Source organism: Harpia harpyja, chromosome 10, assembly GCF_026419915.1.
Source record: "Harpia harpyja isolate bHarHar1 chromosome 10, bHarHar1 primary haplotype, whole genome shotgun sequence".
NCBI lineage: Eukaryota > Metazoa > Chordata > Aves > Accipitriformes > Accipitridae > Harpia > Harpia harpyja.
The window spans coordinates 15,041,959-15,060,706 of record NC_068949.1 but is presented as its reverse complement, the minus strand read 5'-3'; the positions used below and the strand labels follow the sequence as shown (position 1 = coordinate 15,060,706).

The 18,748-nt window shown below is 36.9% G+C and overlaps 1 protein-coding gene across 1 annotated transcript in view; it reads left to right on the top strand.

Annotated features, from left to right (window-relative positions):
- The window catches only part of WAPL (WAPL cohesin release factor), a 71,376-nt gene that overhangs the window by 31,626 nt on the left and 21,002 nt on the right, over positions 1–18,748 (top strand). The window contains 4 exon segments of the mRNA XM_052798814.1: positions 11,528–11,623; positions 14,565–14,717; positions 14,963–15,099; positions 17,051–17,162. Of these exon segments, the coding sequence (XP_052654774.1) occupies positions 11,528–11,623; positions 14,565–14,717; positions 14,963–15,099; positions 17,051–17,162 (498 nt within the window).

Here is an 18,748-nt window from a genome sequence, read left to right as displayed (position 1 = left end):
CTCAACCAGAATTCTGCTTTTAAGGGAATTATCTCTTTATCCTGAGCCTGGGTTGCAGGGGGAATATTATTTTCCATAGCAACATAATTATGTACTTACAGTACATAAATATTGGCGTTACTTGACTTGCAAATTATGGGTGTGAAGCATACATGAGTAACATCTGCAAAAGTTTGTTTGCAGCTGTTTACAATTTTAATTCAACTGGTTCAGTAACTCATGCTCTAGCATGTAAGTTTGGGAACTCTATGGGGCTGTGATATGCCCATCTGCTGGTCCCTTTGAGCTTAGTTCCCCTTCTGCAGATTAAACTAATTCTCAATTACCAGGCAAAAACCAGTAAGGTATACAAGAACTTTTTTGTTGCTATGGTCCAAATCTACTCAGACTAAACGCTTGAAAATAGGGACCACAAAAATTCTTTCCTAGGGTTTCTTGCTCCTGCCCCTCTCACCACAGATTTGGGCCAGAGTCAGCAAATGAGGAGAACTGGGTTTTGTAGGAATACTCTGGAACAGTTCACAATGGTCTTACGCAAACTATGCATGTCTCTAAATAGGAACCTGGAAATAAAACCAACTTGGAAATGTAAGATAAAGAGAACTAGTCTATCCCCAAACTTAATCTTTTGATTGATCAGTCCTAGAAGTTGATGGCTGTGCCTGGTATTTTGTGCCAGAGCCTTGCTGTCAGTTCAGTGTTTCTGTTGTCCAGTGTGTCATTAAGGACCACCAAATCCTCTCAACTGCAAATTTTCTGGTATGGCCCTTTGCTCATGAACTTGAAAAGTATGATAAAGAGTGACCTGCAACTCTGTGCTGATCGTAGTTCTGCCTGTGGCCATAGGAAGCCGACCTAGACAAGGTGAATACTGATTATCTTTGAATATTCCAAGGTAAGAATGTAAGTAGAGTTGCAAATCATAATTAGAAGGTATGGGAGCCTTTCAGCTTGAGGGGCCGGGGGGGGGGGGGGGGGGGGGGGAAGAACGATAATCCTTCTGTTAGTGCTCTTCAGTGCTGCTAAGACATATGGGAAAATTTACTGTGTTGCGTGAAGTGGGGCCAAAGGAGGTATAACAGAAAAAAGCACTGACTCTTTCAAGTAGACGTACCCAAAAGCAGTGTCCATGTTGTATTTTCTCAAAGGAGCATGAAATTTCAAGGTATTAGATGAGTGCTGTATCAGGAATTTTTTTTTTCTGTGCCTTAGAATAGGTGAACTTTAGAAATGAGTCTCTTGGAATTAGTTTCTTAGATGCTGATATTTTTTGCACTGAGTATATTTCATAAAGCTTCCATGCTAGTGTTGACAGAATGCAATTTAACACCTATAAAAGACTGACATTTTCTTGAGAGGATAAATCATACAGTTTTTATGATTGGTAAGTGAGGAAGAAAGTACTCACTGCATGGACAGTCTACATTGGGGATTCATGGACTGTTGTTCAAACAAGAAACTAACCTGAATGCTAGTCCGTTGCTTAATGACTTCTGACTTCAGTTAAAATTTGTGTATTTCCCTTAACTACCCACTTTTGCAATGAGAATTGAATGTTTATGAACAACTTTAGACTAGCTTAAGTATTTTTTCTTATTTGTCTTGCTATGCCTGGAGAAATTTCTCTAAACTCACTTGTTGAGGTCTTAGCTCTAGATAAACGTGTCTCTTTTGCGACTCTGTATATGTTTCCCCACATGTACGCAGTGAATTGGAAGAACAACATTACATCAGTGTGCTTTTTCTCCCCCCCACCCCCGCCCTCTTGTTGTGCACACATTGGGTTGTACAGGAAAAGGCATGGAAAAACCTCTTTGCCAGTAACTTGATTATCATAGTGTTCCCTTTGGGCTGGCTACTCATTCAAGTACTGGACCATGGAGTTTCCTATGCAAAGCATTTTCCTTCTCTTTAACAGTGGCATTGCTTGAAAGTTATTCCACTAGTGTGGAATGTATGTGTCAGGAAAAGCTGAGATCTTGTATTATACATTAAAAAACAGTAACAAAACCCCCAACCAACTAACCACCACCCCCACCATAACAAAACCCAACCTACTGTAAGGACTGGTTTTGCCTGAAAAGACAAAAAATACTGACAGAAGTATTTGGTGAAGGTGCCTTTGCTCTCCTTTTGCTCCACCTGCTCACTCCTGTTCCCTTGCTCCTTCAGTTTCCCAAGGTTGTGTATTGAACTAAATTGAGGAACCAGTCTGTGTTTAAACAATAACCCACTAAAAGGAAACATTTAACACAAATCTCAGTCTGGTTCACGGAGACTGTAAACAATTGTATCCACTCAGTTGAGGGAACCTAAGAAGAGAGATTAAGTCGCCTTAACCTGGTTAAGTCAACATTGCAACTGAGAAATGCTCACTAAACACAGCTGGCGTTAGCAGGATTACATGCATTACTTTGATCAAGTGACATTAATAGAGTCGGTCATGACAGTAGTACTGAATACATGAATGAAATCATTGCTGAATTCAGACATGGCTTAGTCAACAGACTGCTTCTGAACTCTGTATCCAAGATAAAAACTTGATCCAGTCATAAGCCTGTAACTATTTATTGCTTTTCACGTTTTATTCCAGTTTTACAAATAACTGCTGTGTTTTGTGCCCAGTAAGGTACAGAAACCTGTGCAAGATTTAAAAGTGTGTTGTTTTGGACAGATCAATTGGAAGGATGTGTTAAATCACTACTGTATGAAGAGCACTAATTTCCAGTTATCAAGTGCTGAACCAGCAAAAAAAAAATTTTTTTTCCTTCTGTGTTGCTTCCATTTGATCTGCAACTAGTCCATAGTTCATTATTTAATTGCATCTTTCATGTCCTGTAGGCAGGTTTTTTTTCCATGACGGGGTTGTTTTCACTGAGTTGCCGTATTCCTGTTATAAATTTTTAGGCACTGTGAGAAAGTGTCAATCCTTGAAAATAAAGCTTATGTGTGATCCTGTTCGTAATAGGATTTGCTGTAATACAAGTTTAAGGGTATAACCTGTGAGAGCTTTTACAGGTTGGTGTGAGCTTTTTCCGCTGGTGCTTCATGCTGACTGGAAGAAGCTGTAAATATCAGCTTGAAACAAATGCTGTGTCTAAGTTTATTTGAAGTCCAAGATGAAATACTTCTACCTGATCTGAAAGTGTTTTGAAATTGAAGAAGTATGAAACCATGCATGGTTCTTGGTTTGACTAACTTAACGGCTAATATGACACTGACATGTGCGTGGGAGGCGAAAGAAACTAGGCTGCGCTGTGGTCTGTAGTTTTCCACTTAGCTTGTATTATACTTTACAGTAGATGTTTATCCTGCAAGTAACATTTATTTTTGCTTGCCTGCAAAAGAATCTGCATTTTCCCAAATTAAATTTTTAAAGTTTTTTATTTATTTATTTATTTAGATTGAATGTTTGTGAAGATGAATCTTTAAGTGCACAACTTCAGGTGGTTTTGGTTAATTATTTTTCCATAGCTTATTTTAAGTAAATAGTCTTGGAAAAGCAGCAGTGGAAGCATAATTGTAAAGTTTTGCTGTACCAGTCATAGCCCTTTCCATACATTTAATGGTAGGATCAGAGTAGAGTGGTCAGAACTAATTTTAAAAAGAACTGCTTGTCCTTATCTTGCATAATCTTTAGGCAAAGAGTGTCCTACCAAAAGGATGAATAGTTATAATAAAGCATTGTTTCAGTGATATTAAGCTGCTGATATTACACACATTGAGCTGCTATTTGCACCTAATTAATGATGTCAAAATTGCTTTGTTTTTTTTACAGGAAAGATTATTAGTTGACATTTGCTATTTTGACTCTGTTGAGGAGTCAAGCTGAATTTTGACAACCAAAATACTCAGTGAAATCTCTGGCTTATATCAGTTTAGTGCTCAGCCAGCAGTCTGTTTCATCAGCAGTTTGACAAACAGTGGTGGTCAGATCTGACAACCTGTGACAGCATGCTGCTGCTTCTGCAGTACATTCCTTTCATTTACTGGTTGACGCTTTTGGCAGATGGTCTGCCCAGTCCTGAACTGAAGTGTTTTTTGTGGGTTTTTTGTCCAAAAACTATTTGTTGGAATGATGCAGAAGATACGAGCTGTTTTAAGTGCTAACCAGTTATAAACAGCATGTGTATTTTAAGCAACTTTTATATTGCTGGAATAAAAATGAACTTTAAAAAAAGATAAAAGATGATAAAAGGTAAGAATAAATCTGTTTCTTAAATAGTTGATTTGTTAAAAACCAAAGCTTTATATCGATACAATTATTTCACTTAACCTTTGCAAAACCAGATTCTTTGGTAAGCGTATTTATTTAATACTGGCTTCCTAGTGCTTACTATTTAGGCTTTTTTTTTTTTCTTCTATTACTAATGTAAATAGACCAAAACCAATTCTTAATTTTTAAGTTAGTAAACAGGATACTAATCAGGACTGGCAGATTTTCAGATTAGTCACCTAATTTGAAGAGTGAAGTAGCTACTGTAATTTTACTGAATTGAGTTGGGGCATAACACCTTGAAGCTATCTCAGAGTGAAAGCAAATGCCAAGAGTTGGTCTGTTAACTTCAAGATAATAATTTGATGCTGATCAAAATTATTTTCTTCCCACTCCTTCATATTAAAGCATGGTGAAGAAGGGTGTGTTCTAGTAGATGCCGAGCTGAGATCCTTCCACCTGGCAAAACTGCTTCCTCGCCTGTCCTCCATATGCAACTGTTAGGTGGGACTGTGGTAGCAATGTTATTGGAAGTGCACTTCTCCTACGCAGTGTCAGGAAAGATGTTATCAGTTGAGACATAGCTTTGTTCTGAGAAAGGTAGGGATGCAAAGGGCAACGTGGAGGTAATAGGCTAAGTCCTCATAGAGGCAAGAGGAACAAATGAAAAATAGGCATGGAAATCCTTCTCCCCTTGTGTGTACTTAGACTTTTCAGGGAGTAGAGAAATCAAGTTGAATGGAAAATGTTTAATGTCACAGTGGAAACTTTGTGGTTTATATTTCCAGTTCCTACTGGTATTAACTCTTAGGCAAGAAGCAAAGATGCATTAAAACATTTTTTTGAAACCAGATTCTCTCTTGCATCTTTGCATTTCCCACCCCCCCATCAGTTGCATAGTTCCCGGTAATTAACTCAGTGTTTTAGTTATTAGGCAATGCATGATAACTGTGTAGGATAAATGTTATGTTGCACAAGGCCTCAGTCCTGTAGAAAGTTCTAAAATGGGAAAAACACTCAAAGAGATTAAAATATACCAGTTTCATTTGCCAGTGGGAGCTTAATTTATATGCAGATGAATATGCAAAATTGTCTTCACAGCTCCCATGTACACTGTATGAGCGTGGTTGGTTCACTCAGCTCTGTCTGTGATTTTATGTACATTAGATACTATAGTGCGATGCGGCACGAGCACATCTTGAGGGTGAAACAGTTGGTGTTGAGGACCCAGTGTCCCCCATTATACACATCTAGAAGTTTTTACTTTGAATTAGCTTTATTGTGATCTGCTTTAGGGAATGCCCAGTAACAGCTGGCGTGGGGTAGGTGCTCTCTGGAAAAGCATCTTCAAGTTTGGTTTCATCGGAAAGGAATCAAGTAAGCATACTCAGTGATGCAAACCACAGTGTCGTAACTGAGGACAGCTGGGAGATTTATTTGAAAAATGTTTTACTGATCCAAATGGAAACGCTTATGTGGGTGTGCACGCATACACCCGCACCCCAACCATATGACCTCTGGAATTTCATTGCTGTTGCAATTTTGTAAGGCTTTCCTGTTAGTAGACTGATACACTTTGAGTAGATTAGGATTAACAGGGGGGTGCGAGGGGATGTGTGTGTGTCCATGTGTCTGTGTGTTTGTCTGTCTCTGCCTTTATGTAGCAGCAAAGAAGGCAGGAATTTTGTCTAACAATTTTTACAAGGATGTGTTTGTGCCAGTACAGTTACTTGCAGGCAGATGCATGTTTTTCCCTTCTCTTGATTGAAGTGGTATGTTTCTAGTATAGTGGTGGTATGTCTAAACTATTGTACCCTGTTCCTTTTAATTAGATTTAACATAGGTTTCAGGCCAAATTAGTAAACATAACCATATGGGCTCTGCTTCTGAGCTGACCAGTTTTGAGTACACTCAGTGTAAGCAGCATACAGAACACCATTAGCTATTTCTGTTAAAGAATGAATCTCACGTTTCTCAAACTGTCCTGTTTCTTCAAGTTAAATTTTCATGTTTCATTTGGATGTTTGACCCATTGTCTTGTTCTGCCCTGTAGGCCTCCTTTTGAGCTTTGAGGAAGAAAAAACATTTTGCAGTTCTTCTGAAGCTTTTCCTGCATCAGACTTCTGTGACACTTTTTCCCCCTGCTCATTGTGTTGTCTGCTGCTGATACTCTTCAACCTTGTCTGACTAACAAACAGCTTGTAGATGTCTAGCTATGTGCATGCATAATGCTTTTTGTGTACTGCATTAAATGGCATAGCAGCTCACGATTAAGTGGTCCATGGTACCCAGAGGTGATTTATTGGCACTAATCTGCTACTGTGATCCAAATAATGGGGATTTGGTTCACATTTTGAACACTGAATAAATGACTTGCTCCTGGTTTGCTTCTGGTTTTTAACTGCTGTTGGAAACTGTTATCTTATCTGGCATTCATATTGACTTTTTTTGTGTGTGTGTTATATACACATTGCTCAGCCTGTGTTAAATAGATATTCCATCTAACCATTTTGAAGCATAATTTCTTTTTCTTTGCTCTGAATGGATGTTCATTCCTTTCCCTTCTCAAAAGAAACAGTCCGTTATTAATAGCTCTGTGCTGCATAACATACTTGTTATTTTTTTCCTGTTCAAAGTGAGACATGCAGGACAGAGTAGTACTCTTAATGATTATGAATACTGAGTGGTAAATAATCATATATTTTGGTTTATTGGGTTTTTTTTTAACTACTTGTGGTTTTGACAAGCATCTGGCATACAGTCTTACTGAATGCCCTTCAGATATAAATAATGCATTTATCAGGATATCAGTTAAAATTGTTTTGGGGGTTTTCTTTTGACATTGTCTTCTACCCTGGAAAGCGTTCTTGCCTGCAAATAGTTGCTGTCTTTCTTGTTTTGCTAGTGTTTTCAGCATGACTCATGTCCCTGGCTCTTATTTTTTCCTATTCTTATATCTGTGAACGGCAGGCAGTGCTGCATCAGTATGTGCAGAGTGCCAACTCTTGAAAATTTCAGCTTTGAGGCTTTCAGGGCTGGGAGGTTAAGCATGACCCATAGTTTATGCTATTTGGAGAGGATCTTATAAAACTGACAGCCCTGTGCATTTTGTAAAATCCCTGGCACTAATTCTGGTTTTGCATCTTGGTTCACCCCACAGAACCACATGCAGAGTCCCACAGTACAATACGCTTTATACCCTCACTGGAATACTTGCACTCTTTCAGACATCTGTCTATGTGTAAACAGCTGTCAGTTCTATACATATGAAAAAAGGAAACTCTGCTATTCAGCAGAAGCTCTTACAGCTGATTAATATTGCAGAACTTATTTGCCTTAAGAACACAGAATTCAAAGGAGTGATGTACTTCCACTTGCATCTATTCTAAGTTGATCTGGAGAGGAAGAATTCTTAAAGAAAAGTCTGTGTTATTTGAATAATTGCAAGGTTGTCTTGTCTTTAAGAGAAAGTAAGTCAGTTTCTTAAATTACTGCTGCTTAAATATCAGTGTTGCTTCTTCAGGGAAGCTTATCACAAGCATTTGAGTTGCCTTAAAAAAACCCCACCAAAACCAACCAACCAAACCCCTTTGCTGTTGTGATCAAGCCCTTCTGAAAAGTCTTTGTTCACTAGCATTCATTTGATCTTTGATACTTTTCTGGCTTCAGTTCTGTCACACAGTAATTTAAAGCAAGTCTACATGATGCTTACTGATTGATCAGTATTGGTGTGGTTTCTTTGCCATTGTTTTGGAAATACATCTTCGTTTTGTGATGCAAGGGAAAATGGGAAGGTTGCTTTAAGAGGTGGTTGTAAAGGAGGGATGTATTTGCCATGTCCATGTCTGTGTGAGTTGCAAGAGAGGCTCTGAAGTTTCTGCATAATGTGTTTATAACTGATTAGAGCCTATTTCTCTGGAAAGCAGTATTGGATTTTTGCAGGTGTGTTTGGTGGTTGGGCTGTGTACAAGCAGTGTGAGGCAGGATACTGGACCAGATGGTAGGGATGCTGGGGAGCAGTGTCTACTGTCTAATGAAATATTACTGGGAAGGCATAGAATCACAGGTGAAATTACTTTGATCTAAAAGTGGACGATATTACAAAGGATAGTGGCTAAAACTAACCTTCCATAGGTATTTGAGGTTTTAAATAATTACTATTTTCAGTTACGGTTTAGTTTCTGTTACAAGAGAGCTATTAAAGCTATTAAATGAAGATGTCCTCATTTCTCAGAACAGGCATTTATTGGTGACATTACTTTATCTTACATAAAATGCAGCTTACTTCTATATTGCATTGGTAGTGCCTAAGTAAGCTGCAAAGTGCCTTGTCACAAAAGACTTCGGGATGCCCTAGCTTTTGATTTAGTAAGGGATTAAGGAAAATCAGGGAAGAAAAGCCCATTTTTTGACTGTTAAATAAAAAGGATGCCATCTTTGACTCGGGAAGCCTCTGAGCCCTGAGCATTTAGAATGGATTGTCTATATCTGTTTGCCCTGTTGAACTCTTTCCTACATATCAGCTGTTGCTCTCTGCTGAAGAAAACACTAATGCTGTATGGACCTTTTGATTGTGCTGGCACAGCTGTTTGTATACTTTGTTCTTACTCCATATCGAAGCACTGAACTTGATCTCTTTCATCTGTGCTTCCTTACTGTATGCATGTGTATGCAACAGAGGTGCTAAATTCTGAAAAGCCAAGACTGCAGATGCTCCTGTTGCATGGTCAGCAAGGGCCCGTCCCAGCTGCGGCTTCACTGAGTAAGACAAGCTTGAATGCCAGCGTGACTCTGCTCTCCTTGCGCCTGACAGGGGCTGTGTTTGGTTCCTCACGGAGCACAAGGCCTGAAGAAAAAGGAACACGCAGGTGGGGCGCAGGCAGAGACTTTGTGTACCAGGGCGGCGAGTATGGTGTGCTCTTCCCGTGAACTTCGTGAAAAGGGGAGTCCTGCAGCAGCAGCAGAGCCTGCCTTGGTCTGTGTCCCTGTTGTTGTCTGGATCGAGCAGAGAATGGCATAAATCTAGGATCCTGTTGTGTGGGTTGCAGCTCTCTGCAGCATCTCTTTGCTGGGTGCGCTGAGCCCGGCACTGCTGTTGCAGAGACCTGAAAATCTGCTGTGCAGCGTGTAGCTCCTAGGCAGGGAATTTGGGAATATTAATATGCTAGTATCCTTTAAGCGGGGATAGAATACTATTTGAGACTATAACTGAGATTTGGGACTATTAATAAAGAATATCCAATGTTAATAGGACTTCTGGCAGCTGTAATGCAGTACACTGCTGTCAGAATTGTGGTAGTTAAGCTTCCCTGCAAGGTTAAGAAGAATTGCGCATCAGCTGAAACTGATATTAAATGTATGCTGTACTTTCATGCTGGTTACTTGGAGTGTGTTATTTCCTTGAATTACCCTGTATAGCAGTTTGTGGCACCCGGAAACTTATATTCTCTCTTCCCAATCTTAAGTATGCACTGCGATAATTTGTGGAACAGTTGTGAGTAATTCAAGAAAAAAAGTAAGTATCTAGAAAATACTCAGTCATTCTTTTTCATTACAGACATTTGTGAAACATTCTTTCACGATTAAAAAAGCATCTTTTGTTACTAAGTTGTCTTTCATTTGTTCATGGCAAACCCTGAGTCAGATTTGGGGTAAGAATTTGCTACTTGGAAATGTATAGGAGAAAAGAGAGTTAACTCTTTAACCATTTTGTCAGCAGTTAACTTTTTTTCAAATAAGGATCTATATGACACCATATTCCTATCTGTGGACAGAGATATCCTCTCGTAACTGTAGCAGCATGAACTTAAAACTGGTTTCTCCGTTTAACTTTTTGAGCTTGGTGAGATTGTCAGGAAATTGGGCAAGTTAGTGCTTCTGTTAATTGGGAAAGTTAAAAATTGAAATTATCAAAAACCTTATTTTGGTATTCCTACACATGGCTCTGTGTCTGTTGAAGGACTTTGTATATCCATCACCTGAAAATGTATTGTTTAAAAGAGCTTCCTTGGAAAATAGATAAAACTGTTAAGACAGTGGCCGTTGTATACTTGTTGCTGAATGGTACATGAACACTGCTTTAAAAAAATAACTAAAAAAATCCAACTAAGTTAAGTTTCTTATGACCACTTCAAAGCTCACTGTAGGAGGGAAAGAGGCTTTTCTCTTGTCTGGAAACTAAAATGATTTAGTGCTTGACAGGTCTTTTGGGCTCTGAAAACTCATAGCTGGGATTTTCATTCTGCTAATATTCTTTGAAGTTTTGTTAGTCACGGCTTTCTCTTCTTGTAAAGAATGGAAGGATGCAGTACAGTAGAGTTTAACAGTAATACAGAAACTCTTAACTTACAAAATCTACTTTCTAGCTTTTGACATGCCAAAACGTTGTTACACTTAATAGAATGGTATTCAATCCATAGCTGGTACTGCTAGGTTTGCTATACGTAGCCCCTTTGTGGGCTGTACTTGAGCCAGTATCTGTTTTAAAGATATATTATATCTTGACAGAAAATTATTTTTAATGCCCAACTTTTTATAAATATATTTTTTTCCATGTTTAAAATGCTATGTAAGTGTGTGTGAGGAGGTATGTAATTATACAGTTTAGATAATATATGGCATGTTGAGAAATTGTGAAAATTGTAATGGTATATTAGTCTGGAATATTATTATGCAATTAGATTGGTAAACTCAAATACTAGAAATGTAATTCTGTCTTTGCTTCCTCTAAGAATTATATTGCATTTCCCCAAAATTTGAGGACAGTAAATTTTGATGCATTTTGATATACCTTGACATGTTTTTGAGCAGGAAGAAAAAAAGGCTTCTCAATTTATTAATATGGATTAAGGCATTTCATTTGAGTGTTTTCTATTCCTCCAAGCATCAAAGTCTATATCAATTGCACATTTTGATTCTGAACTACTCATATTTTCTACTGACATGGTGTTTGCTAGCATGTGTTTTTTTTTTCCCATAGCTGTCTGTTTTTGTCTATAGGAAGGTTGCAGACCTTTTGTCTTTGAATAAATTTAAAAAGTAGAAAAACTGAAAAATTCTTGAAATAAGCACACATCATGTCTTTCGCAATTTGAATGGGTCTGTATGTCTTTAAAACCATCACATGCTTCAAAGTCTTCCGGGTTTTCTGATATATGTGATACTGAGAACTTGTGTTACTGGGAATACAGAAGGGGGAAAAATTAATCTCATTTTACTTGTTTGGCTATATTATTGCTATAGTAATTTTTGAAGTATGTAGTGACTACTGGTAGATTTCCTTAAAAAATAACTTTTATTTTTATCTTTTAGTCTCCCACAAAAGCTGTATATAATGCTAGACACTGGAACCAGCCAGAATCAGAGGCTCTGCCAGCACCACCGGTTTTGAAAACTCCCAGTGTCCCAGTAAGTAGACTGTTTGGTTTTTTTCTCAAGTTTAGTAAATCTCCTTTTAAGATTCACTGATATTTTTTGAAACATGAGTTCTTGATATCTGGTAATGTCACAGTAATTCAGAATGAAGTCCACTTTGTGATGTGAGCCACTGGGTATTTGATAGGAAATAAATTGTCAGTGGAAATATTCTAGAACGGGATTTTCTATATCATTTCAATATACAGATGCAAAAAAATACTTCAGCCAAGTTATGTTCCCTAATGTGCTGAAGTTAAGCTTTCTACCGATGGACTCCATTTCATCTTCTGAGAACCCCTAGGATTAACTTGCTAATACCCATAGAAATCAGCAAGTTGCAGGTTAAAAAGGAAAAACTTAAAAAGAGATATTTCTTTTTTTTCTTCTCCTCTCTAATGGAGTAAAGTATTGTGAATTGCTGACTTGAGTCTTTAGACACTATGAAAGAAACAAAATTTTCTGTATACAGCCAGAAATGCTAATATGAACGTATCGGATATAAGCATGTCTACAAAAAGTAGACAAGAGGCGAAAACAGTTCTTGAAGTAACTTATTTGTTCAAAAATCAGTGATTGTTCCAAGGCTGAAGGTAATTGTTTTTAACTCTTCTGAGACCCTGAGAATCCAGGGTCTTGGGCTTATATATGTGTAAAAGTTGTTACTGATTATGCTAAGAGAGCACTGTACATTGTCAGTAAACTTCATTTCATTTGGTGCCTTGCTTTAACAGTACTTGCCTGAGAAGAGAAAATCAGAAAGTTGATATTTTTGCAGTGATAAGTCTTCAGCTTTTGTTGTTCTCATCAGTTTCAGTTTTTGGTTTGGTTTTTGTGTGTGTTGTTTGTTTTTTTTTTTTTTAATTCCACCTCTGTCTGTGTTGTTCTGATACTGGCTCCTCTGATTTGTGGCTGGTTTTGGTTGCATCCTCACAGTATTCTGAACAGCCTTCCTTTGATCTTAACTGCGCTGCCTGGAAAATGCAGATGACTCATTTTAAAACAACCATTACCACTACTGTTTGCCATTTTGTCTTCTGTCAAACTTCCACTTTGTAACTGGAACCATCAAAATGTTAATTCAGGAATATGGCAGAGGTTTGGCTGAACAAACCAGTTAGGGGAATTTGTTTGTAACTGCTCCTCCTCTTATGATGTACATCTGAAGTTACTTCAGTCACTTTTTTTAACCTTGATTTACATGTGTATGATTAAGATTTAAGACTTACAAGATAAATGAGCCTTGATCCAAATATTCAGCGGTAATTCCTGCGCAGATGATCCTGCCTCTTTAATTTCTATAGAAATTTGTTACCTGAAGATCTGGATAAATTTGTCTTTCTGGTGAGAAACCCATAGTATTATGGGTTATGCCAAGTATTCTTTCTTATGGCCTCTCCAAGCTCCCTTGGAATTTGCTTTGAAGGGGAAGCCATTAACCAAGACTTGGATGAGATACTTCAGTGGATCTCCTGTGTTCACAGACTGATAAGATCAGAACCCTCCAGTACTTGCTCTAAACAAGCTTTTCAGGGTGGTTTATTAGGCTCCAGTGGCAAAATGCTAAGTGAGCAAATACTGAAGTGCTGCACAGTGGTAGAGGCAGCATGTAAAGAATACTCTTAATATAGCAGGTTGTTTTGGCTTATATTTTAATTTTGACTGTCAGTGTACAATGCACAAGAAGGCTTTCTCTCAAAATATCTCCTGGAGTGAGTAACAGTTAATGCATCTTCTATGCCTGCATATTAATTCTATCTTTTTCAGTCACACTTTAAAAAAATTCTCATTTTTCTATGTAAGGAAACTAAGTGTGTGATGTTACTTAGAGATTGAGGGTGAGTAAATGACCACAGGCATTGGCACTTGTACATTTAGAATTTGGCATTTGGAGGTCTTTTTCCTATATGCCTTGTTTTCTGTAATTTGTCTTCACATCTGAATTTGTGCCAAAGAAGTAATCTGAAGATAAGCTGACACTTAAGCTTATAGTAGCCTCAAACTAATACAGAGGAGTAGGTTGAGGAGAAACCTGTAATACTTGCCTGAGATGGTTGGAAACTTGTCAGTAGTTATTCTAGACCTAACATCAAGTTCTCTACTACCTGTTCTAAGTTCAGAATAGGTTTTGCTGTATTTCATGCTATAACATGTTGTTCCTAAAATATTAACACGACAAATGTGAATAAAGCCAGTTTACGGAGAATACCATGAATTTATAAGAGCGTATTCTATCTGTTTGAGGCATGCACCACGCCTCTCTTATTTCTCTGTATGCACGCTACAAAATTTATATTGGTAGTCTTCTACCTACAGGCAAAATACAGTTTGGAGTATCAGGTCGGTTTTCCGATAGCTTTACCCTGAGGACAGTAGGGCGGTAGCCTCCAGTAGTTAGAGATGAGAACAGTAGGCACAGAGTTTTTCAGTTCAGGCTATTTTGAGATTGCTCGATGCTGTGCTCCTATCCAGACCAGTGTACATAGTGGTGGTTCACTATTGGAACCAAATTAGTCAATCCTGGAAGCTCCAGTGTAAGGGTGTAGGATACTTGTAAGTATCAACAAATAATTGTTTTAAACACTGAACTTAGTTGGTTTACTTACCCTAAAGCTTAAGGAACCAGTATAAAGGACTCTATTCTTTTTTTTTTTTTTTTTTTTTTTTAGTTTCAGAATTCCACTGGAGCTTTCCTGACTACTTAGAGCTGGTTTTTGTATTTAAAAATGCATATAACTTCTGACATCTTAATTTTTAAATTTTTTTTTTAAGAGTAGGTACATTATCACACACTTATATTGGTAGTGTAAGGCAAGGACTAAACAGTCCCAAAATGTGAGTTTGACAATTGCACAACTGTACTGTTTCCTGATGTATTTAGTGTATGTTTATGTGCTCAAAACATCTGCCCATTTTAGCACTTTCTTATTAATAGGTAAGGCTATCTTCAAAGGAGGCAATTCATAAAGATGATGGAGTTTTTAAGGCTCCTGCACCACCTCCCAAAGTGATAAAAACTGTGACAATACCTACTCAGCCCTATCAAGAGATAGTAACTGCATTGAAATGTAGGAAAGAAGACAAAGAAGTAAGTATTCTTAACAAATTTTTAAGATAAAGAATTATTGGTAATCCTAAGCACTGAAGGAACAGTGTCAAAATGAAATTTGGCTTTCCTATTAAAGATACTATTTTTATCTAAATAGTTGAATGGCCTTCATTAACTTCTTAATGTTTCCTTGTACTGAAAACTGAATAGATTTTAAACTGTACTTAAGGTTACAATTAATCTCAAGAGCAACTTACTTAGGTCAAAATATTTGTCTCTTCCAGTTATACACTGTTGTTCAGCATGTAAAGCACTTCAATGATGTAGTGGAATTTGGTGAAAATCAAGAGTTCACAGATGATATTGAGTACTTGCTAAGCGGATTGAAGAGCAATCAGCCCCTAAACACACGTTGCCTTAGGTAAGGTATCTTAATATAAAACACTGAACTTATATTTAAAAGAGATGTTAAATATTGATCAGTGAAGTGACCATGCTTTAAAATGTTGTTTGGGTGGTTACCTGGCACTTCTGCTATAAAGAATAAAATTAGAAAATAATCATCAAGATGATATAATGTGAATAATCAGAAGTAGTATGACTAGGAAGATTAAAGTTGTACAGTAAGAGACATCTTCAACACACTTCTTTTCCTTGCTATAAATTAAAAAATATTTTCTGAGAACTTTTCTGTTTAGTGCGATCTTGTGTGCAATATCTGTTCTGGTTTTTAATGCAAAATTCAATTCTAAAATAAAATCCCTAAGACTGGAAAGCTTGCTAGCTGTAATCTTGAACTAATGTAATATTGATGTACTCCAACCACCTGTTCTTTATCTTCTGTTGAGAAATAACATAGCTAGCATCCACTAGAAGTATTGTGGCCTCAATATTAATTGGAAGCTTTCCTAAGTTGTCTTGAACTACTTGTTGCACTCTTAATATTCAAGTTACACATTATTGCAAAGTTAATATCAAAAATGGTAGTCTTGCTTTGAAAAAGTTTGACTTAACATTGGTGTCCATTCTCTGGACATAAAAGTAATTAGAATCACGTTCTGTAACCATGAAATAATCTTTTTTTTTTTTATAGTTGTAAATTTTCCTCTGTTTAGAAAAACTAAAATGGTAGAGAAGGAAAAACTTGAATCCACAGAGACAGGTGACACTTTTAAGAGAGCTATTTTAAAATTTGTTCTTCATGTTCCTCAAAAACTAGCAATGAATATTGTTGCTGGAGTATAAACACAAGAAATCTATTATCCAGTTTGTATGTACATTATGATAAGAATAAATTAATACCATAATGACAGTTTAGGATTGTTTTTCATATTGAGTGCACTTAATTTGCTCGTATGGCAAGCTTCCTAAGATCTTAAACTGACTTTTTTACTTTCCAAATTTGTATCATGGAATATAACTTGTATAAACACCATAAAAATTTTTTCTTTCAGTTAACAAATTAAAAGAAAAGTATTTTTCCAAAGGAAATCAATGTGTAAGGATAGGAATAGACGTAAAAGAATCAGAAACTGGTAGGTAAGCTCTAACTGGTGCTGTTGTGATTGGAGACAGAAAGACCACTTGTTCTTTAAACACCATATTGTATGAATCTTTTATAATAAGATTCCTCAGTAGTCATGGAAGACTTGATTGCAGAATCACTACCACATTACTCCGCGTTTAAAAGCAATATATTTTTAATAATCTATATGTTGCACTGTGCTAGAAATGGCAGACAGCTTGCTGATAAAACTAGGGGAAGACTGCCTTTTTTAAAATAGAATTGTTACTCTGATCACTGATTAGACTAATATATTTGTCAGATTTTTCCTTAAATCTATAGTGTTTCCATCAACCGCAAATGCAGTAATAAATATTTAAAATGTTTGGTTTTCGGTAAAAGTATTGTCAGGCAGAAGCAGGACTAATCAGTCAGATAACTGTTACATAGCGATGGAAGCTCACATTTATAATTTCTGATAATGCCTTGACCCGTACTAAGCTCTCCTGTGCCTCTAAATCAGAGCTTTGTGCTTAAGCCATGAACATTTAACTTTCAATTTAACTATTTGAAATTATTTCAACTTTTGTTTGAAAGAAGCAAGTTCAGGGTACCCTTTTAAAGCCTGTTTTTAGCCAACCTTAAAATAAAACAGACATAGTTTGGTGCTGGTAAGCAACTGTTGAATAAAATGCTGTTCTGTTCACCAATTACAAACTTGCCTTACACAAATTTTAGAAGAAACGTCCCAACAGAGTTTGTCAGGGTCTGAGGTATATGGTCAATCACGTTGTGTAGACTTGCTTATCTGCCATTTTTGGAAACGTGTTCATTTTAGTTGTTCTAATCAAGAATTAATTTTCTCTAGTGTAATCAGCTTGGCGACAAAGTGCGCCATGCCCAGCTTCCGAATGCATCTGAGAGCACATGGGATGGTAGCCATGGTTTTCAAAACACTGGATGATTCCCAACACCATCAGGTATGGAAACATTGTGTATTTCATTAATGTTTGATATTTGTCTACTTTGTATGAACTTTTTGTATGTGTAATTCAAGGTCAAGCATCCAGTATAGCGTGCATCTGGGATCAGTGCTCCATTTTAGAAATCTTTAGCGAAATGAAACATAAGAGCGCCTGCATTCCAATGACAAATTCTCCTTCCACTGTTTATGTGCTTCTGGGTTTGGAACTGTCTTTTAAAAAAAGCATTTAAGCTTTTTAAAAAAACTGACTGTGCTTTGGATTGCTATTTTATATCTTCTCTTAAGCTTTTTAAAATAGTTTAATTGTTGTATTTATAATTTCCTTCAAATAAAATACATTTGAAAGGAATCCTTTCTCCTTGTAGTTAAAGATGGCTCTCAGTACTCATCTCCAGACTCGCTTGTATGTAAATTACCACCTTTTCTGTACCTGTTGTGGGGCATTTTTCATGTCCTGTGCTTGTCTCCTTGAGCAGTGCTGTAATTGCAGTTGTAGGATGCCTTGAGTATGTGCAGCATTCTATGATAAATCTAGGAGAGGTAAATTTTAACTACTTATGGTAGTATGACCTGACAGTTAAAAACTGAAGCAGCTGGGATTTTCCTTCTTATCAACTTTACAAGTTCAATTCAGCTGTAATAGAAAACGCTTTTTGCAGGTGATATTATTTTTCCAGCAGTTGGAAACCGTGCCTCTGTGGGGTATCCCTTGAGGTATTATTACAAAAGCTGAACGTAGGAAATGTTACTTGAAGTGGGTAGTAGATATGTATATCCAGTCAGGCTTATTACTTTTATTTAATAGCTCTAGAATAACGACATACAATGCAGAAGGAAACTGCACCCACAGAAACAGACATTTAAGAGATTGTATTTGACATCTTACTGTGGGTGGGGGAGAAAGCTGTAGAGCTTTAAGTAACTAATTTAGAATAATAGCTTATTTTCCACCTCCCTCAAAAATTGGCAATGGCTAACTGTAAAACATAGGAACCAGATTCAATGCATTCAGTACTTTGTGAGCCGTGAAAGTAGTGCCAAGTGATACTAGAAATATATAAAGTATAGTCACGCTATTTAGGACTGCTGCCACCACTGAGCTGCAGGAGATCTGCAGAGGACAGCTACAGTTACTTGGAAAATGTACAGGCTTGCTCGGTGTATTTTTGACTGTCTTTTAACAGTTACCATTATCATTATTCCTTCATTTTCAAAAGAACTAGCACATACAGTTCAAAAGGAAATTGCATGCTATTATTAGTCTGCAGTAACAAAAAGCATTGATTATATTCACTATTTTCAGTATATTTGATGAAATGTTCCCTTTTGTCAGGGAAAAAAAAAAAAAAGGTAGTTAATGTTTTAATATAGTTACAGTGCATTCTTGGTACAGGTTACACAGTGTTATAAAACTACTGATTTATCAAACTACTATTAATAAACACTACCTATATGCTCTAACTACTGACAGTATATGGTTCAAAAATGACCTTCTCCGTATAAGCTTGCTGTCTTCATATACTGCCCTTTCATTCACTAATTATTTCACTAAAATTTTAACTTGTTCAAAATGAGTAGAAA